General features: G+C 43.9%; 3 protein-coding genes across 3 annotated transcripts; all 3 read right to left on the bottom strand.

Annotated features, from left to right (window-relative positions):
- Nucleotides 1-1,685: 1,685 nt before the first annotated feature.
- On the bottom strand, nt 1,686-7,131 carry LOC124469196 (toll-like receptor 5). Its single transcript, XM_047022331.1, has 3 exons — nt 6,906-7,131; nt 2,662-5,116; nt 1,686-2,470 (listed from the first exon to the last, which is right to left on the bottom strand). Exons 2-3 carry the CDS (start codon nt 5,110-5,112, stop codon nt 2,249-2,251), a joined length of 2,673 nt encoding a protein of 890 aa, XP_046878287.1. The 5' UTR covers nt 5,113-5,116; nt 6,906-7,131; the 3' UTR covers nt 1,686-2,248.
- Nucleotides 7,132-9,839: 2,708 nt separating this feature from the next.
- On the bottom strand, nt 9,840-11,291 carry LOC124469198 (thrombomodulin-like). The gene is made up of 2 exons (XM_047022334.1): nt 10,075-11,291; nt 9,840-9,978 (listed from the first exon to the last, which is right to left on the bottom strand). Coding segments are annotated over exons 1-2 (738 nt in total). The 5' UTR covers nt 10,811-11,291; the 3' UTR covers nt 9,840-9,976.
- Nucleotides 11,292-11,308: 17 nt separating this feature from the next.
- LOC124469201 (thrombomodulin-like) lies at nt 11,309-12,928 on the bottom strand. The gene has a single exon (XM_047022340.1). It carries the CDS (start codon nt 12,785-12,787, stop codon nt 11,324-11,326), a length of 1,464 nt encoding a protein of 487 aa, XP_046878296.1. The 5' UTR covers nt 12,788-12,928; the 3' UTR covers nt 11,309-11,323.
- Between the last annotated feature and the right edge of the window lie 8,234 nt (nt 12,929-21,162).

The raw sequence follows: 21,162 nt of genomic DNA, 5'->3' as shown, positions 1-21,162 counted from the left end.
TCTCCGTGTGTGTGTGCGTGTGAATGGAGGGGGTGGGGGAAGGGGGGCACAGAGAGAAACTAGTGACACACATTTACTGACTTAGAAGAACTTAAGTAGAAGATGTGTCATTGTGTGTGTGTGTGCGTGTCCTTGTCAAGGATACTTCCTCATGTTTCTGATAGACCAGATCATGCACACGTGTGTCCTTTATGGTTCAGCTCACACAGCTACAGTATCACTGCTGACTGAACACAGCTGAGTATTATTATTATTAGAGGTACATATACAGTGGTGTGATCACTTTTACACATTTATAGGAAACTGGTGATGTGGAGCTAGACCTCTCTCCTTCCCTTTCTCCCCTCCCTCCCTCCCCCTCTCCCCCCTGTCTCTTCCTCCATGCTGGCAAGGCCGCTCCTGTCTGGAGCAGAAAACACCTGTTCCTCAGAAGGTCAGCTGGGAAACGGGTCACCTTCATCCTTCTCTCTCCCCCTCCCCCCCCCCTCTCCATCCCTCTTCCTTGCCTGGGAGGAATGTCAGCGTTACCTGATTCTGGGGCAGGATGTATCCTGGCACCAAACCCTCACCCCCAGAGCCCCCATGGCTGATGGGAAAAGCAGTTCTCTATTAAAATGCCATCATTTCATCTGACGGACACTTACTTCTCTCTGAGGGTGGAGGGTGGAGGGAGGCAGAGGAGGGATGGAGGGAGTGAGTGAGAAGGGGAGAGAGAGGAAAGGAAGGACACAGCGGGTGCTCCATCAACTGGTTTACGACCGGGGGGGTTAAGTATCTGACAGTGTCTCTGGCTGGATGATCAGCCCTAGGCTGTGCACCGCCTCATTCAGCTGGCTGTGATAAAGGGACACCATTACAGTGTACACTTGATTCATCTAGCAGGCACTTTGATCAAAAGCAACATTCAAACGGTGCGTTAGAAAGCACAGCAGAAAGTCAAGGACTAGAGGTGCATAGTTCTAACAGTTTTCCGGTGGTCAGAGTCAAAAAACTGTCTGTTTTCTAGATGCCGTGTAAAGTACTGTGTAAAGAATAGGCGAGGTGCGATGACAGCCAACACAAACTGCCAGTTTTCCTTGTTTGGAAAGAGAGTTTGGACTGTTCAGTTTGATCCCCCCCTCCCCAGTGTTCTCCAGATATGAAGAGAAGAATCACAGAGTTTCCATCTATCCTGTCTTAGCATTCCCCTTTTCCACGCTGGAACCCCCAGTCCTTGAGTCAGACCACCTGAGGGTACACCTGGGGGAAGATCTGTGTTTAAGATTGTTGTTTCCAGACGGTGGTAGTGAGATTTGGCCCAGACTGGTCTGGAAGGTTCTCTCTAGAGCCTGGGTCCTCTCCTGTCTTTTTTCTAAACAGACAACCTCTGAACTCAAGGGAATTTTCATATTTGCTTTTAACACAAGGTCAAATATTGGCTGTAGTGACTAGTCCAATGCCCCTGTTCTGAGAATACTGCACAGTCCTTAAATACCTCCAGGACAGACGAGTCTACTTTGTTGACTGGATAAATATTGAGTTTTCCTTTTAAAATGGCATTTGAGTCTTATGTATTTCCTACAACGTTCAATGTTTTGACAGTCATTTGTTGCTCAAACGTGTCTTTAACCAATAACGTCATACCTTCCCTTTGAAAATGCCATTCCGTGGCTGCGCCCATTCATAGCGAGGGCCATTTACAGGACAACAGGAAGTGGAGAGGAGGGAGTACAAGACTCCAGCAGGAACCACAGCCCAGGAAGGAAGTTTTAATCAGCCTAGTGGCTTCCTGTTTGCTTCCTGTTTGCTCGTGATACAAGTCTATATTGAGGAGGTGGTGAGGAAAACTGATTCACTTCTAGTCAAATGCTGCATGTGCTAGGAAAAGAAGAGAGAAATGTTTGTAGATACTTTACCAAACCAGATACACACAGAGATTTACTGATTGTTTTACATATCCAGTTTTTGATAGTAGATTTTTGTTGTATTACAAAATTCACAAAAGATCCACTTTCAATGATTAAGAATCCCTGCAGACAAAGGTTGGAAAGTTTGAAAATAATAATCACAGGATAAGATTGCCATCTAGTGGTATAAAAACTCAATCACTCCTCTTTGGTCTTCTGTGTGCTTTAAGCAACTCAACATTATAGTAAAAACACTGTAGTATGAATCGTTAAAACCGTACAAAACATGAACTCAATATTCTCACGTGAAGTTGAAATCATACAGACGTCTATATAAAAACAGTTTAACAACGAATAAAGCATCACATTTCAACTACTCTGATCTTTTCCAGTTCAACATCCACTATGTTGTTGTTCCCAGCGTCCTGAGGTTTCCTGGCGTCCTTCCGGTCCTTCAGGATCTGGGAGGTGAGCCGGTCGTAGAACCACTCCAGGTCCTGCTCATCCTCCGGCCAGCGCAGATACTCCCTCTTCTGGATAAATGTCCTGATTGCCTGCTGCCTCATTAGTCTGTAGTGGGGTACCTTGAACCACAAAATATACAATTAAATGAATACTTTATTACATTTGTACATTTATTTGTTCTTTACTTATGGGAATTTAACTGAAAGACACAGCCAGAATAATACTAATAGTTACTATAAGATATATATTCTTAGTAATTAGTTCATCATTTGTTTTGTAATGTCCTCTAATGGTCGTCCATGACACGTACCTTACCCACCACCACCACGATAAGCAGGTTCCGGAGTTCCTCCAGCATGCGGCTCTGGGCTAGGGAAAAGGCCTCCAGGCACCAGCCGTCCCTCAGGAACTCCTGGGAGACCACGCACACAGTCATCCTGCTGCCGAACACCGCGTCCCTGATGTTGTTCAGGTGGTTCTCTCCCGGCAGGAAGTCCCTCGCCTCAAAACAGCATCGCAGTTCGTTGTCGTCGGAGAACTGGGCGTCGAGCCTCTTCAGGAACGCCGTCTCCACCCACCGATAGTCGTTGTTGCTGAAGCAGAGGAAGGCGTCGTAGGGGACGTCGGCGTCCGTGGGGGTCTCCTGAGGGGGCCCCTGGAGAATCCGGCCTTTCGCCCGCTTGTAGAGGTTGAACAGGTAGCCGCGGAGACGCGCAAAGGCGATGGCACTGACAATGACGAGAAGGAGGAGGGTGGTGCAGACGATGAAGAGAGAGAGCTTCAGAGCCCGGACCTCCGCCTCGTCGTCCTCCTCGCAGCCCTCCGTGTTCAGCTCAAGCAGACGCATGCCATGGAACTGAGAGGGGAACTCGCAGTGGAACTCCTCCGTGGGGCTCAGGAACGTGGCGTTGGTGGTGTTGAGGAACGTGAGGAACCCCACCAGGTTGCAGTCGCAGTAAAACGGGTTCCCCATCAGGTTGATGAAGCGGAGAGAGCGTAACGCCAGTGGGTCAGGGTGAGCCAGGACGTTGTACGAGAGATCCACCCTCACCAGGCTCTCAGGGAAGATGTTGGGGTGGAGGTAGGTGAGGAGGTTGAAGGAGAGGTCGATAAAGGTCACAGAGGTCAGGCCCTTGAAGATGTCCTGGTGTAAAGACTGTAGGGAGTTCTGATTCAAACCGAGAATGTCAAGTTGGTTGAGGTTGTCGAAGAGGTTCAGGCATTTTCCCTGAGCCCAGATGGTCTGCAGGGAGCTCCTTTCTAGATCAAGCACTTTCAGACTGCTCGAGACGGGGATGGAGATGTTGTTGTTCAAGGTGCACCACATTATGAAGTTACCACCATACTGGAGGTACTGCAGGTGCTGGAGATTGGATAGCAAAGTGTACACATCTTCCAAGTTAGTTAACCTGTTATTCTGGACATTGAGGATGAGGCTGTTTTCAGCCAAACTGATAAGGCCAGGTAGAGACATGGGTACAATTTTGTTATCATCCAATCGAAGTATAACCAGCTTTGGGAGGGGTGAGAGAGTAGGGATTATTCTAATGGAGTTACTTCTTAGGTCAAGGCCCTGCAGATTGAACAATCCATTCAAAGCTTTATGTTCAAAAGCTCCTATGTTGTTAAATGATAAATCTAGGACTGAAAGAGCGGGGAGGTTCTCAAACGTAAACCTGTGGATTTCTCCAAGAAGATTTCGAGACAGGTTAAGCGTTGCCAATCTTTCAAGACCTGCAAATGTGCCAACCTTAATCTGATTTATGGTATTGTAGGATAAATTGATTTCCTCCGCGCTTCCAAATGGTCTGAATACTTCTTCCTGCAATGCAAAAATACGTCCATTGGATAAATCTAGCGTCTTTATTTCACTACCACTTAGGCCCTCGTACGTGAGCTTGTCTGGATCGAGGAAGTTGTTGTAGGAAAAGCCTCTACCAACACCATGTTTCAGGACAAGATGGCTGATTTTGGAGCCCTCTATTGCTTTGAAAAAACGCTTCAACATGTTCACATCGAATCCATTTACAGACAAATCAAGAGTATCAAATGACATGCTGCGAAAGGGGTTACCACATCCTTCCCAGTCAAAGCTTTCTTCATCCATGTCGTTCAGATAGACACTTACAAGCTGTACGAGACGGAAATGTTTGTTCTGAAAATGCACTAAATCGTTCTCACATATTCTACCCATCCGGTTCAAAGTCAGGTTCAACTCTTTCAACTCCGACATGTTTGCAAAGAAGGGCGCGGGTCGGATTCTCTTGACGTCGTTTGCAAAAAGATCCAGTATTTCTAAAGACACCAGGGGCCTTAGATAACGCTCCTCCAGAATAGACTCATTCAAGCCACATTTGAACAAGGAAAGAAGTCTCAGATTCGACAGTCCCACAAACGCTTCTTGTTCGAGTCGCAGCCTTAAACTGTTTCCCAAATACAACCTCCTCAGGTCCCTTAAGTGAAGGAAGGTGTTACTCCTGATCAGCAGAGATTCGCCTTGCTGCCACCCCAGGTCCAGTTCCTGAAGCCTCCTCAGGCCAGACAAGGAAGTTGCGTTGACCTCCAGGATGTAGTTCATGCTGATGTCCAGGTGAGTGGTGGAGGGAGGGAGCCCTGGTACTGCTCTGAGGGAACACCTTGAACAGTGGGCCTTCGTCTCAGACGGTGAGACTTCTAGAAAGCATCCTTTAGAACCACTCGCCACATCGAGGTACATGAGGACGGATAGTAGAGCAACGTTCCTCCTCGTTGTCGTCATCATCACCCTAGTAACAAGCAGATTAAATAGTCACTTTCTCCTGTTTTGGGATTATTATTATTATTAAACTTTATTACAGGCTCTAGGCCCAATAGCAAGACATACACCGTAAAAAAACTGAACAGATACATAAACACATACAAACATACTCTTATTCATGAGTTTTAAAAGGCACCCATACCAATGTTTCCACAGATATGATTTATATCTGACTGAGCTACACCTGGGACTCGTGATCATCCTTATAATACAGTTTTGTGACTCAGCAAGTCGAAACATAAACTTCAACATCAGGTTCCTCAATAGAGCCTGTAAAGTGCTTAGCCCTGAGTCAACAAAGAGCTTACTAGCACTGCTACACCTGGGCTTTATCAGCAGTATCCTCAGACAGTCATTATATGCTACCTGAAGTTTGCGCGGGGTTTCCTTTTGTAGCTGCCCCATAAAGGGACTGCATACATGGGGGTGCAGTAAGCACGAAACAAGCTCAACTTCACATCATCAGAACAGCCGTGGAAATTCCTGACCAACATGTTTGCCTGGACATACAACATTCGTCTCTGCCTGTACATGTCAGCATCATCTTGTCAGTGATGATGTGCCCAAGATATTTCGTACAGTTGGATACACAGAGGGATTGCCCTGACAGGTAAAACATTGGAAAGAGTAGCTTCTGATCTTCCTTGGTCCTACATATCAATACAACACTTTTTTTGCATGAGTTTAGTAAAAAGCATTTGACAGAGATTTACTCTGTCAAATGCCTTGGAAGCATCAATAAACCCGAGAAGCCTTGTAGAGCCCTGCCTTCTGTAGGATTCAACAGCTTCTTTCAAGGCATAGATACATAGATCTGTACTGTGCTTAGACTGAAAACCAAATTGATTTTCTGTGGTGCAAATGAACTCACTCAGTCTATCTAGTACCATCTTTTCTAACACCTTTGAAAGAATGCTGGCCAAAGCGATGGGTCTATAGTTGTCCAAACTCCCTATTTGACCTGCCTTGTCCTTAATGACTGGCACTAATATGACTGTCAGCATGGTGTCTGGCAGTATGCCATGTGTCATCAGCCCTGTGAGGCAGATGGACAGCAGTGCTGCTACTCTGGGACTGGCTAACTTGAGATGCTCTGCAGTGATGTTATCCTTGCCACTAGCTTTGTTATCAGCTAGTTGCTCTATAGCATGATAAACCTTGTTGGGAGTAAAATGTATCACTTCCTCATTTAACTTGCCCACACAATAGGGCTCACTTTTGATGCAATTATTTACCATTGAGCCTTACAATGGAGCACTGGATTGATATGACTACTGTTTACCTCTCCCGATATCGACATGGGCAAATTGCATGTTTACAGAGTGGGTTCATAGTCAACTGGTTTAATACAGCATTTAATTAAAACTCATGCTCATGTTTGTTTTGAGTAGACCGTCACAGGTATACTGGCGTACAGTGGTTACTGTTGAAATTATTGACATAAATGTAATATTGACCTTTCTACTACAATGTCTTCAAATTAAGAAGAGATCTAAACCCACCACAAATAAAATATTTCCTAGTTGTGATCTTGTCAAACATGTATTACGGTATTTAAAAAACTGTTCTGTTTTTAATTCGATAATAGTTGTCCTAAATTGATAGTTAGTCAAGTTTGTTAGTCTAGCCCTAAATTCAGCACCGTGATGCTAACTGAAACATTCAGCCTGCTCTTGTTATAGGAAGATCTTGTAAATCAAACTAAAGAAAATCTTTTATATAGCTTATAATAGCCTACGGACCAACGATAGACTTACCTTCGGGTTCGAGGTTTAGCGAATAAGTTCTTCCAACACGCCTCTCGGGTTGGCTTTTCCGAAGTTTTGTGGGCGTTCAAGTTATGGATAATTTTCTTTCTTTCTTCAACCCAGTATGCCCTACACTACTATTTAAGCTGTTTGCTTCCGTAAGACTTATGTTTTTATTTTTTGCCATGTTGACATGTTCGGGGGGGATCTTGCATAACTTTCCTTTTCGACTGTTGCTCTCGCAGTAGGATTCCACAGGATTGGTCAATTAGTCTTAGGCTACATAAACCGGAATAAATTACATTTATCATAGACTCCTACCTCCTCCTGAAACTCGACATTAGTTTTTGTTTATTAACCACTTGGATAAAATAAACACATTTAATGGGGGGAACTAAATACAACAGTTTTCTTATTTGTTATTCTTTTGCATCTGTAACTTAATTAACTTACTAGAATTTCAAGGTTGTTCCTGAGGTTGTTCACACACGTGACATCATTAGAAAGCCCGGGATGTCTTCAGAAGGATATGACCGTTAGGCCGTTTAGGAAATAATTCATACTGTCTTTACCCAAACACATATGAAACACATACACACTCACATATGAAACGTTCACTCACATTTATAAAACTAAAAACACACATCCACATGTGAGTAGAGCTCATCAATGATGCAAAGTTTTATTTCGAAAATAATTTGTAAACCTTTCAAAAGTTTGTTTTTCCTGCCTAGAGCAGACTACAGTAGAGTACAGCAGAGTATAGTACAGTAGAGTACAGTAGAGTACAGTAGAGTACAGTAAAGTATAGTAGTCCTCATCAAGTGATCATCAATGATGCAATGATTGAAACGTTTTATCACAACAGGACACAAACAGGTTTCTGTTCGCGTGTGTGAACATTTCATGTGTAAACGTGAATGCGTTTAATATGTGTCGATGCTAGCATTTCACATGTGGATGTGAGTTTTCAGTGGTATGAATGTGTGGGAACGTTTCATTTGTGAATGTGTATGTGTTTCATATGTGTTTGTGTAACGATAGTCCAAATTAATTTCGAAGCGCCCCCTTATAGAAAAATGGTTGCGCAGTTACGGACCCCAACCTAGTGTTCACTATTTTGAAGTAATTGAGTTGCTTGATCTATAGAGCAGGGGCCCTGTATAGGGGGGAAAAGTTAGGACAATTCCGGGCCCCTGACTGATAGGGCCCCCCAAAAATAGGTAAAAACGAATATACAATTCTATATTATATAAACCATCATCATTGAGTATATGTATTTCAACTATAATAATAACATCACAGATCTCATTGTTTTAAATTATTTTTTGCAATAAAAGTTCAATATCCCCATTGACCAAAAAGTTGACATCCATATTGACCGACCACCCCCCCTGTATCTGTACATGCATGTACAAATCACTAGCAGTAAATATTGTGCCAGTACTAGTATTGAACTACAAGAAGCAAGACAGTTGCAAGTCTTTAATTAGAGTTATGTAAAGCTTTTGATGGGACAGGTATAGGTCCTAGAAATGTGGTGACAACAGCTGTGCAGAGGGGGCCCAATTAGATGTATTTGTCATGGCGCCCTAAATTCATGGCGGTTCCCCTGTTCTGGAGGATATTGATTGATTGGCCTACTACGTAATTTAAACGTGGATGGTTGACTGTTGTGTAACAATTGCAAGGCTGCAGTAAGACAAGTTAATTGAATTGTACTGCACTCACTGTCTACACTTTACGTATCTTTTCGGTTAAAAGCGTCAGCTACATGAATACAATGAAGCCTAAATGTATCGGTAAAAACAACTGTATAACTATTAACAGATTCCATTCATTTCACATAAAATAAATGAGTAGGCCTAAGCTATGTAGCCTATGTGGGACAACTGTAGTCGATAAAATGATGTAGCACACAAGACAAACATAAGAATAACACTGCAAACTGTTTTAATACACACGGTGGCGCTCTCCCCACAAAGAAATGTATATCCTGCACATGAGCAATGTGGCAATGCAGGTCATTTACAGCATAATAAATGATGATTCCCAAACGTGGATCTTGCATTGAAGGCTACGTATTTACACATGACTGGTGTCTATTAGCCTATATTCTGACCCAGTGTAAACATATTTACATAGAGGCTTCAAACATGACAAAAACAACAGGCATGAATTTAACATTCGTCCAATGCAAGTTAACAGTGTAAACAAGTGTTACTCACACGCTTATACATTCACTATCACGCCTAGTCAAAAACAATTCTCTGTTATTTCAAATCAAGTGTCTACTTTATAATTCACTCTTGTACTGCTTCGCATTTTTCTGTCGTTACTTCATGTAAATCGTGCAAATCGTCTCCTTGAGTTTTGGGGACATCTAAAGTCTGTATTTGGCCGCGTTGTTTGAGGAAATAATGGGTAAATAAAACCATTACTAAAATAACAATGACTATACATATTACCATTCCTAGCAGACCCCCCGCTGTAACTACCGAGGGACTGGATGTCGAGTTCATCACAGGTGGAGTGTGGACGTCGGACGGTGTTGTGAACCACGAGTTTTTGTCAGTGGGGAGTGTTTCTTTTTGACACTTGGTTCCATCAACTAAAACGTACCCCAAACCACATAGACACACGAAGCTTCCGTACGAATTTATGCACTGTTGTTCACATTGAAACATGTCACACTCGTCAATGTCCACGCAGTACACACCCTCGTCTCTTTCGTCCTTTATGTAACCGTCCGGACAGTCGCATTGGTATTTATCGTTAGGGTCGCATTCTGCGAGACACTCCTCAGAGGGGCAATGCAACTTACATGTGTTAGGGTCTGTGGGTGCGCTAATGTAGCCGTCATAACACGAACAGCTGTAGCTGCCTTTGGTGTTGGTGCATTTGTGTTCACAAGGAAATTGAGTGCATTCATTTATGTCGACGCACAAGCCGTTTTCTGACATGTATCCATCTTGGCACCGGCATTCAAACCCACCTGCAATGTTCACACACTCAAAGTTGTCGCCGGGACAGTGTAGCTCCTTCACGCATGTGTTGACATCCCTGCGTACTTTCCCGCTCTCTGCCAACGTGAAACACGACGTGAGACCGTGCTGTTTTTGGTAGCACATTTGCACACATCCAAAGTCAAGACAAGGGTCAGTTGTCGCGTACTCACATGTAACATTATTATCGTTCTGTACTTTTCCAGGAGGGCAAATGCATACATTTGGGTCCACTGACAAACAGTCGATATCACAACCTCCTTCGGTTACCTCACAGTGCCATGGTGCTTGCATCCATTTCTCAGACAGACAAATATATTTCGATTCATGTTGGCTGTGTACGGCAGTGGATCCTGGTGGTAATGACGCCATATCCTCTCCTCGGAATCCTAATGGAGTGATGTACTCCACTGACTCGCCGCCGTTTACAACGAAAGGGTTGCAAGTATTTTCAAAATAATATTCACACAGGAACCCCGCTATCTCTTTATTACACGATTGCTCAATCCACTTCAACCCCTTGTTGGACACCGACACGCATCTATCGGAGCAGGCTGTGTCCTCGGTTCCCCAGTTGTGGAAGTCGGTTGCATTATCTCCCGTTATCCACTTGTAACCTCGCAAATCAGAATCGTCGACGGGACAGTGTCCACTTTGTAAATGCAAACCAATCCAGAAGTATCCATTTAAACTATCTAATAAGACTGATATAATGTCATGAGATACGGTGGACCTCACAGTCATTAAATTCCCGTGCTGGTTTTCGCAGTGTTGTTGAGCGGTTTGGAAGTCCGTGCGGTTTTGGAACACAGCAAAACATTGACTCCCGATGCAGTATCCGCTCTGTGGTTTTCCGTTACCTCCATACAGCACAGTGAGAGCGGTCAAAATTCTGATCATGTCCTTCATTTTTTAATTCCGTTGTGAGAAAAGTCGATGCAGAACTTAGTTCTGTGCGCCTAGGTAACTGGTTACAGTCAAGTGGGAGATTATCGGACAGCCTCCATATGTTAACGGGTTTGTCAAGGAAGGAAACTGTCTCGACCCACCAAGGGCTGGCTTCATTACATCTCTAATTACGCACGCAAGGCGCACGTCTCTCTCTGTCACACGCACACTGGGTCTTTACTCAAGGGATATGATAAGTTAGCTATGTATGTATATAACAAAGGCCAAGTTGAGTTAAACCATACACTTTGCACATGGCCTATATTCAAACAGGCGGTTCAGGCAGTAGCATAACTGGTAAGAGGCACAACATGATGCTATAACCACTATTGTAGATTCTACCCCACCCTTGTGCCTTGTTATTTGGTACTTATATTAGCAGTAGCCTATTAAATCAAAATACGGAGAACAAAATAAAATAGTCTATAGCTCATGGTAACCTAAAGGGTAAACCAATGTTTTAGGGACCCCGCTTCATATTGACATCTTTTTGTACGATTCAGTTGTTACTTGCTGCAAATAGTAAATATTGTCTTGGCCTTTTAAATCAATTTCAAATGTGCTACAACAACGTTTGTGTATATGGCAGACAATGGCAATCATCCCTAAAATGACCATTACTGTACAAACAACAATCCCAAGGACAGTTCCAGCGCTTGCTTCAGTATAAGGATGATCTGTAGGCCAAATATCGTTAGATGTTGTATCAAAGCTTTTCACACATTTCTCATCAATTAAAGAAAAGCCCTCAAAGCAGAAGCAAAAATAACTTCCATAAGTGTTTGTGCAATTCTGTTCACAGTTATAGTTGTGACATTCATCAATGTCAACACAAAATTTCTGCCCTGTGTCCTTCTCATCGTCCACATATCCTGGTGGACAGCGGCATTGGTGCGTGTTGGGGTCGCATTCAGTGGGACATTCTTCAAAGGGGCAGTGCATGTCGCACAGTGTGTGGTTTCTTTCTGAGACTACGTACCCGTCCTTACACGAGCATATGAAACTATCTTCTGTTGGAGTACAGTTGTGTTCACATGGACGTGGACCGCATGGATTTTTTACAATTTCCTTGCAGCCCTTCCCGTCCTCTTCCAGCGCGTGTCCCATGAAACAGTCGCAAACGTAGCTGTTATCTCTTCTTTTGCACATGTGAGCACATCCGATGTCATCGCAGGGATCAATACAAGAAACGTTATTGTGTTGGAGAATTTCTCCAGGCGGACAGGTGCACACACCTTCTGAACATACATGATCACAACCGCCGTTTAATATTTCACACTGCCAAGGCGCACCTACCCACATCTCATTGAAACAAATATATTTCCAGTCAAAAGGTTTGTGTGTAGCAGTGGTCCCGGGGGGCAATAATGTGAGGTCCTGGACTTCAAATCCATAATATGTCCTATACATAACGTATGCATCGCCTATGACAGTTAAGGGGTTGCAGGGATTTTGTAAATCATATTCACAAATAAATCCATCGATGTTATCATTGCACGATTCCACCGTCCAAACGGCATCGACCGTTGATACAGACACGCATGAGGAGCAACTGGAGGACTTTTCACCCCATTTCTGAAAGGCACTTGTACCCTTTCCATCGATCCACCTGTGTCCTCTCAAGGGGGAAGAATCGTCGGAACACTGACCACTGGGCAAATACAAGCCAATCCAAAACTGTCCTGTTTGATTAACCAATAAAACCGAAACTATATTATGGAATTCCAATGATCGTACTGACACCAAGTGTCCGTTTTCAAGTTTACAAGCCTTTTCAGCAGATTCGAAGTCGATTGAATTTCGATACACAGCAAAGCACTGCTTCTCTGTGCAGTATCCGCTGTAGGCTTCCCCCTTAGCTCGCGGGAGGAGATATAGAGCAGCAACAAGTAGTCCCACTGTAGACAACATTTTCGGGTTTAAATGCTTAAAACGCATATAATAATCTATAAACCTTGTATGGACCGAATTATTTCCGACTGCGTGCTAAGCGAATATCAGCTCAATTTATAAAAGCCTGCCTCCATGATGTCCGTCTATCAAGGAAGGAAGTTTTATGGCGTTACCTCGCAAAGTAGCCTGCGCCCACACACACACACGCGCGCGCGCACCCACATGTCCCTAGTGATTGCTTCCATCTCGTAGGCAAGTCGATTATGTAATATTTGGAAATAAAACCAAATACCCTCTGACCCCCCCCCACTCCACTGCTAAACCACTGCCCTCACAATCTGTTCACCAAGGTTCAGTTATGTTGCAGGACATTTCTGTCTCTCGCCTATCCCAGTCTGTTTCAGTCCTAAATGGACTCAAATGATAGTTAGAAATCATTTTGTGACTGAAAGGTCAATGCATAGTGGAACAAAGAATGAACCTTTTCAGCAGGTAACAAACCGTTGGCCCAAAGAGGAACATTGCGCAAGTTTTTCTTATAGGTGTGACGGGTATGTAACAGCTGTAGCCTCGCTCCGTCACGACAAGGCTCGTTCGCTACTCACTGGGCTCGAATGCACGACCTCCGACTTGCCAAGCGTGACCACTACCCACTAAGCCATAGAAAAGCTAGCTCTTCGTTGACGCGGGTGGCCTGTTACATACCTGAGGAGCGAGTTTCACGGTTCTAACTCCGTTACATAGGCTGAAGATTACTGTGGGTTTTGGAGTTAGCAGTATGGTTGGCAGTATGGTTGACTGTATGGTTAGCAGTATGGTTAGCAGTATGGTTGACTGTATGGTTAGCAGTATGGTTGACTGTATGGTTAGCAGTATGGTTGACAGTATGGTTAGCAGTATGGTTGACAGTATGGTTAGCAGTATGGTTGACTGTATGGTTGGCAGTATGGTTAGCAGTATGGTTGGCAGTATGGTTAGCAGTATGGTTGACTGTATGGTTTGCAGTATGGTTGGCAGTATGGTTAGCAGTATGGTTGACTGTATGGTTAGCAGTATGGTTGACAGTATGGTTAGCAGTATGGTTGACAGTATGGTTAGCAGTATGGTTAGCAGTATGGTTGACTGTATGGTTTGCAGTATGGTTAGCAGTATGGTTGGCAGTATGGTTAGCAGTATGGTTGACTGTATGGTTAGCAGTATGGTTGACAGTATGGTTAGCAGTATGGTTGACAGTATGGTTAGCAGTATGGTTGACTGTATGGTTGGCAGTATGGTTAGCAGTATGGTTGACTGTATGGTTGGCAGTATGGTTGACTGTATGGTTAGCAGTATGGTTGACTGTATGGTTGGCAGTATGGTTGGCAGTATGGTTAACTGTGCCCATTTCCTCTGCCCATACCCCCCCCCCCCCCCCCCCCCCCCCATTGCTATTTCCTTTTTAGTGAAAGTGAGCGGGGTGGAGGATGGAAGGACTGGAGCCAGTCACAGGAAATAACCTGCTGTTCAAACGAAATACAACAAATGTTGAATATTTTCATTTAATATGGATATTATCCAAGAAGATAAGGACAGCTTTATTTGTGTTTTAAAGGTCTGTTTTAGTTAGAATGTTTATCTTTTCAAGTGGGCGACCAAAGATAACATGAGCAAGAAAACACGCTGGTTCTTTCCAGATCTTACCAAGCCATGTTTTCATAAGTCACTTTGATGACTTAAAGCGGCCAGTGGCCGTGCCGTCAAAGGGTGTAACCATGGTTGCCTCCTGTGAATATCTCATCCGAGGCCCGGCCTGTCCCGTAAGTCTTTGTGGCTCCCATGGTCATGGAACACACCTAACGTACCAGCGAGGTGGAGTCCTGTAGGAGGAAATGAGAGGTCTTCCTGCTTGGGTGTAGGACAGGATGAGGAGGGAGGAAGGGAGGGAGGAAGGGAGGGAGGGAGGGAGGGAAGGAGGGAGGGAGGGAGGGAGGAAGGGAGGGAGGGAGGGAAGGAGGGAGGGAGGTGGTGATGCTCCACACACCCCAGGGGAGAGCCGCTGTCCCTCTGAGCTCAATGAGAAGAAACCCTGTCGAGGGGTGCCACATACACACACACACACACATACAGAGTACATACAGAGTACATACAGACACACTCATTTGATCATTAATTTTTATCTTTATGGCAGTTTTAAAATTGTCCTTTGATTCAATTCTACAAAAGCCACTATTTATTTTTTTCTTCCTCGTAAGAAAATCTTTCATGGCTGCTCCTGTGTTAAGACTGTGATTCATATCCCTTCATCAAGGTTTTTCAGTTCAACAATAAACGTGAACTGACTCCTTCCAGTCACACCAACATTTCATTGTTCCTCATTTGCTTTCTTTGGTTAACCTTTATTGACATCTATGGAACTTGCCTTTACAGTAGGAAATAGTGTTCTTTTACCTGAGATGCCATTATAAAGATTAGGTGATGGGTTGAATCATGGACTGTGTTGTAAAAAAAAATGATTCACCATTTAAATTTGAACTCTTTTCACCAGTCAAGATTAGACATGAGAAACACACCCAATCAACAAAGTAAAAATATAATATTTTATTAATTTAGCAGATGCTTTTATCCAAAGCCACGTACAAATGATATCAAATATGAAGGCCTGTCAAAGTTTACACGTTAATCTATGAGATTATTGTGGCAGAGATTAATGGGCTAAAATATTTTAACGCAGTTAACACAACTTTGTTTACTTCCGGTGTGTTGACCCCTGACAGGAAGTCGTTGTGTGCCTGCAGGTCAGTGAGACAGAAGAGACCCAGATGGGAGTTGTATTAATTGTATAAAACAAATACAATTAAACAACAGTGTCTAAAATACAGGCTGTCTGAAGTGATTACTCGCTAATTTAGAAGATTACTCGCTTTAGAAGAAAGACAAACTTTTAATTGCGATTAATCTAGATTAATGAATTTCAAAATGGGAGATTACAAAAAAAAAGGTTTTATCTATTGACAGCCCTACAAATATGATCTAACACCTGTTATTTTGCATTTAGTTACTGTGGTGTACAATCTAACCTTTATATCAGAGCAGCTACACCAAAATAAGCGATAGAGAAGCAGTTTTATACTACTCCTGGAATTCCTGTCTGGTCTAACAGGGTGGAATCCACTTGATTTAATCTAGCGAGGCGTCCTGAATAAAGACAGATAATGAGAAGATGTGTGCCTTGGCAGAGGAGGAAGTGTGCCTGTCCAGCAGGGATCAAGCCTCAGGGAGGAATGTGTGCACAGCCCCTGAATGTTTGGTCGTTTTTCTTTCAAACAGGAAGTCTTGTAGAGAGACTTGTTATCGCCAGTCGGTTACTATGGAGGGAAACCAAACAAGTGATAGTTTGACACCAGGTTGATTCATGGACAGTCTCTCTGGCCACCTGTAATTGTCATGCCAACGTCCTCCTGCTCCAGGATGGTTGTTCTGTTATTTGGGTACAACACACATCTCTGGAGAGACAAGCTCGTCTGGTATGTCAACAATGCCCCTCAATCTCTCGTTGTGTGGAGAGGAATGTTTTGACATTTAAACAAGCTAAACCCAACACCTGTTTTCTGAGGGGTACGATTCGCTGTAGGCAAGTGGATTATTGCTTACTTTCTACTCTGCTAACACTCAAAAACATTTAATTTCACTGCGGTTCCTATTAAACTACAATGCGACTTTAGATCCACTTTGGGTGAGTGTACTGTGATTTACAATGGGATCAGTCCATTCTGTTGAACATTATTCTGAACCCATCCCTCTACTCCCACCCCCCTACTCCCACCCCTTACTCCCAAGGCCCCTACCTCCTCCTACCCCCCTCGATCCCCCCTCCATCCTCCAATCTGGGCCAGAGAGCTTGGCACGCTGCCAGGAATGTGATGAACTTGCAGCGACCGCCGTTTCAAGAACAAACACTTTGGCCATGCGTCTGTTCCTCCATCCCCCTCGCAGGACCGAGAGGCACCACCCTTCAGAGACACCACACCTCACGTGTCAGGGAAGTCGTATCATGTCGTGTTGAAGTGGAGGAAGTGGCAGGAAGTGGCAGGAAGTGATGTTGCATTATGTCTTCTGGCCAGTGTGAGTCTTTGCTCTGGACTCCTGATTCCATGTGCTTGTGTGAAATCAAAAGACGTTTGCAGCAGAACATGAGTTTATTCGATGATTAATTTAATCGGTTATAGTGATGTCCTACCCACTTTTAATTAGTGCAACTGGGAAACACTGGATATGTGTGAGAGTGTGATGTTCATGGAAAGTTATGTTGGTATGATGAACTCAAGTAAAACATCAATATAATATTTGCAATCCCTGTTTCCAAATACATTTACATGCATGTTTGGTTGACATGCAATGAAAAATGCATGTCAATCAAAAATAAATTGTGTATTTCATATTTCATAATTATTTTTTATTTGTTTATGTAAATGAAAGGATAACAGTGAATAATGATTTAGGAGAATGCCTGACTGTATGTAACCTCCATTAGAGAAACCAGAACAGATTCATGCAACATTCCCGAACAATATTTATCCGTCCTGCAGGACTGAACTGACTACAGCCCAAGCCGGATAGTTTTTATGCATGCTGTAACATCTGGAAATCATTTGCATGCACGGTGAAAGTTGTTTTGAGAAAATCCCTGTGTATCTCTGGTCTTCCCAGAAGGATGGTGGTATAGATACCAGATGCAGGTCCTGGTTATTCTGACTGATTCTGTTCTGTTGTGTTGCCACAGACTGATCAACCGTCGGTTAGAGAAAACCAGGTGCGTCATAAAATGTAATTACTTCACAATAGTTTTACAAGGTTCTAGACAAATTAGTTTCCCCATGAAATAAAGCCCTGTACGTGTGGCTGTGGGTTTGATATGGTCTGGTTCCTGGGCCTGGACCTAGGAGAAATCACACGCCTGGTGAACACAGAACCTTCTCCTGATTGTGTTCCTTCATTTGCATCAGTCTGGAACCCCCAGAGAACCCCACTGATGGACTGAGAGGGGGGGGGGGGGGTGAGACAGTGAAAGAGAAAGTGAAAAAGAGAGTGATAGAGTTAGATTGAGAGAGAGGGAGGGAGAGAGACTGACAGAAAGTGAATGGGTGAAAGAGCGAAAGTGAGTGAAAGTGAGTGATTGAGTGAAAGAATGTGAGCTATCTCAGTAAACTGCACTGTCCAACAGAGAGCTAGCTCTCCATAAACAAAACAGCATCGAAGTCAAAAGAAAGAAAACAAGACACTGCTTCAACTGCAAACAAACAAAAGCAGACTTTCACCTCTGTCTTCGCCAGACAGTGTCTGTTTACCAGCGTTGTGACTCAGGCCAGCCTCTCTCCACACCAGCCAGGGAGTCACCCAGGGACTACGATGACGCTTCGCACGCTGACATTGTTTCCATTCTGGATGTGTTGTGTTTTTCTAACTACGTTTGTGTGTTTTCCGTGGTACTCATTCAGACGTAGGTTTGTGTCGTTCGTCACCGTAAAGGTCAGGTTCTTGAAATGGAAACCGAGGATCTGGAATGTCCGCTCACCACGCGTCCCGCTGCTGCTGCAGGAGTGACGTGCTGCTGGCTTGGCAGGGGAGAGATAGTCTGGTCCCAGACCGCCCTGCAGACTCCCTGGTAACAGACCGGGCCCTGACGGAGTTTCTACTACGATGTAGTTCTGAGTCAGCGGGGCTGTCATCAGTGACCCACAGTTCCTGCCTTGCTTTCATCATTCAAATCAAATCCATCTGTACAGACTTTTTTACAAGCAGTATCACAGAGGTCTTCACATATGCCCTCAGATCAATACCTATAACCAACCTAAACCTCATATCAGCACCTTCACCAACCTAAATCTCATATTAGCACCTTCACCAACCTAAACCTCAGATCAGCACCTATAACCAAGCTTAACCCTCAGAGAAGATAAGGAGAGCTCTTGAGGAGCGGCTGAGCGAGGGATTCCCTCCTCCAGGGACGATTGCTGGGCGTCAGTCTGCTGTCTCTGATCGACCTGTTAGGTCTGACGAGAGGCAGCGAGGGAGCCGTGCGTTCACTTCCTGTGTGAGCCGTCCCCATGCTGGAGGAGTGCAGTCGAGGTCTCCTGGCGTCGCCACGGGGAAGACCAGTGTTGCCAAAACAATCTCACAGGAAATCGCTATTGGCTATCTAAAAATTCTTAAATTATGTGATGACGTTAATCCAAACCAAATTGAGCCTGTCATCAAAACCCATCACAGAGGGGGGAAGTACAATTACAGTTATTTTGCCACAAAAACGAACACAGACATTTCGAAATTAGCTCCAAATCCCCAGATTTGACACAAGTCGCTAGAGAAAATGTTTAGCTGTTAAGGAAGGTGAAGACACGACACCCAGACGCTGTATCACAGGACTGACGTTAGCCCAAAGCTTTAGTCACGCGCTGCGAGTGTCTCATGGAAAGAAGACGTAAATGCGTATTGGACTGTTGTTAAAATACAGCAACACGCGGGGGGGGAATTTATTCAGGATTTTATATAAATTTAGCCTACCCAAGAGAGCTGTTTGTTCACTCACAATAGTGGAAGGCGTATAAGTTGTGTCAACAGAACTTTGGACAGACATTTCACATCCTGACTCCTGTTAACGATGAATCAATTTCCAACTGAAAGGAAATAGTTACAATCCTCAGGTGACTGAACACCTCCAGGAAAGCCTTCAGTCTGGAACATGCCAATCCTGGCGTGACAAACACCCTTCCAGTTCCCAGTGTCAATGGTGTTGTGTTTGGCACATCAAGACCACAGATGAAAACTGTTTGGATGAGAGAACATGCGGGGCCTGCTGTATTTATTGCCTGCAGTGTTCCACTTTGTCATTCTTTGTTCACGCCAAGCGCCCAAGGCCTTGACTGTGCACACCCCGAGAGAGTGTGCCAGTTCTGCTAACACAAGTGACAATGTGAATTTCAGTACTTGTTAGTAAACATGTTCCAGGGTTAAGTAGAGCGACTTCCTCCTTCCTCCCTAGACGGAGCACCGTTTCCCCTCTGGCCTTGCTGAGGCGCTGGCACGTTATGTTGCTTTCAGCGGTGAAAGATACTCACCTCCTGCCACAGCAACGGCCACATCAAGGTATTGTCTGCGCTGTCAAGGAGACATTGTGTTTGCCCACATTAAATAAGACTTTTCCCAATAGTGCATTAATAGCATTTTCCGCCTATCTCAATTGAGGTTCCACAGTCACCGACAGCATGATTTACGTCTTCCTCTAAGCTTTTTGCATTGTTGCACTCCATGACCCAGCGAAGGTCAGAGGGCTTTTGTTGGGACCTTAGTAACTGAAGGGGAACCTTAAAATGGTTCAAAAACATAGATTTTTTCAAAACTGCTGATAAGATTATGACTTGAACTACTGACCCCACAGTCTCCAGCTAGTCTGTATCTTGCTGATTTATTGAGAAACGTATCTTTCCAGAGAGAACAGAGGTTAAGAAGGCTTGGAACAACCGTCCTCATTAGAAGTTTCGAAATCCCCCATGTTGGACAGCCTACCTATTATTTTGGAAGTTACTGAAGCTCTTGGCCTGTATTTTTTAACCCAATTTGAATCTGTAGACAAAGAGACCAGTCAGCCGAGTAACAATTTTAGACACAAAACCTCGTTTGAAGAAGCCACAGCAGCCAGCTGTAATCAGCTGTAATCTGAATAACTGGTAACAGATGCACTGCTAACCACACCGTGAATTTCTTCATTAATCTTCAAACATCGGATCGTCGATCTAAGATTCATCATTCCTTCCAAGACTTTATAACAAGCCACAGTTTAGGAGATATGGTTGTTATTGCCGTCTCCACACCCGACTGCCTATCAGATTCCATGTAATTTTCATTCTATATACCAATAATCAAAATGAAAAACCCAACGCTAAGAAAACAAGCTCTGTGTAAAAAGCAGCACAAGCGCAGGAGCAGCAGTTGACATTCCATTCCACTCCATCCAGCCAATCAGGCAGCGTGTTCTCATTAGCATCACACAGAAGTTAAACTCGGCGGGCGATCAAGAACACATTTCCTTACATAGACACTTGCCACAAGGTGTACCTGTTAGGCATGACCCAGGACAGCTTGATGGCTAAACAAGTGTGCAAAAACGTTTTGGATTCCAGAAGACGTTCACAGATATGGAATTATTTGAAATATCCATGAAGATTTCTTTCGTTTGACGTGATTTGCTTATGAGAAATATGTGTGTTTGAAAGCAATGTGAAAATGACGTACTGTATTTTAAGAGCACTGTTGTTCTAGTTAGATTACGAACATTTCCTGGACAAGCAGTCGTGTAACTGCTGGGAAGCTAGTTATAATGTGTTCCAACGCTTGGTTATATCCTGCCATAAATCCTGCCAAAGACAAGCATCAACGATATGTAT

The sequence above is a fragment of the Hypomesus transpacificus genome, chromosome 6 (genome assembly GCF_021917145.1).
Source record: "Hypomesus transpacificus isolate Combined female chromosome 6, fHypTra1, whole genome shotgun sequence".
NCBI classification, from domain to species: Eukaryota; Metazoa; Chordata; class Actinopteri; order Osmeriformes; family Osmeridae; genus Hypomesus; species Hypomesus transpacificus.
This window is presented reverse-complemented; position numbering and strand designations above follow the sequence as displayed.

What these genes read in the sequence shown, in the direction of transcription:
- LOC124469198 (XM_047022334.1), bottom strand. Translation starts at nt 10,810, where the DNA reads ATGAAGGACATGATCAGAATTTTGACCGCTCTCACTGTGCTGTATGGA.
- LOC124469196 (XM_047022331.1), bottom strand. Translation starts at nt 5,112, where the DNA reads ATGATGACGACAACGAGGAGGAACGTTGCTCTACTATCCGTCCTCATG. An exon ending in TCGTGGTGGTGGTGGGTAAG is followed by an intron (nt 2,471 to 2,661) that starts GTACGTGTCATG and finishes TTGTGGTTCAAG; the next exon opens with GTACCCCACTACAGACTAAT.
- LOC124469201 (XM_047022340.1), bottom strand. Translation starts at nt 12,787, where the DNA reads ATGCGTTTTAAGCATTTAAACCCGAAAATGTTGTCTACAGTGGGACTA.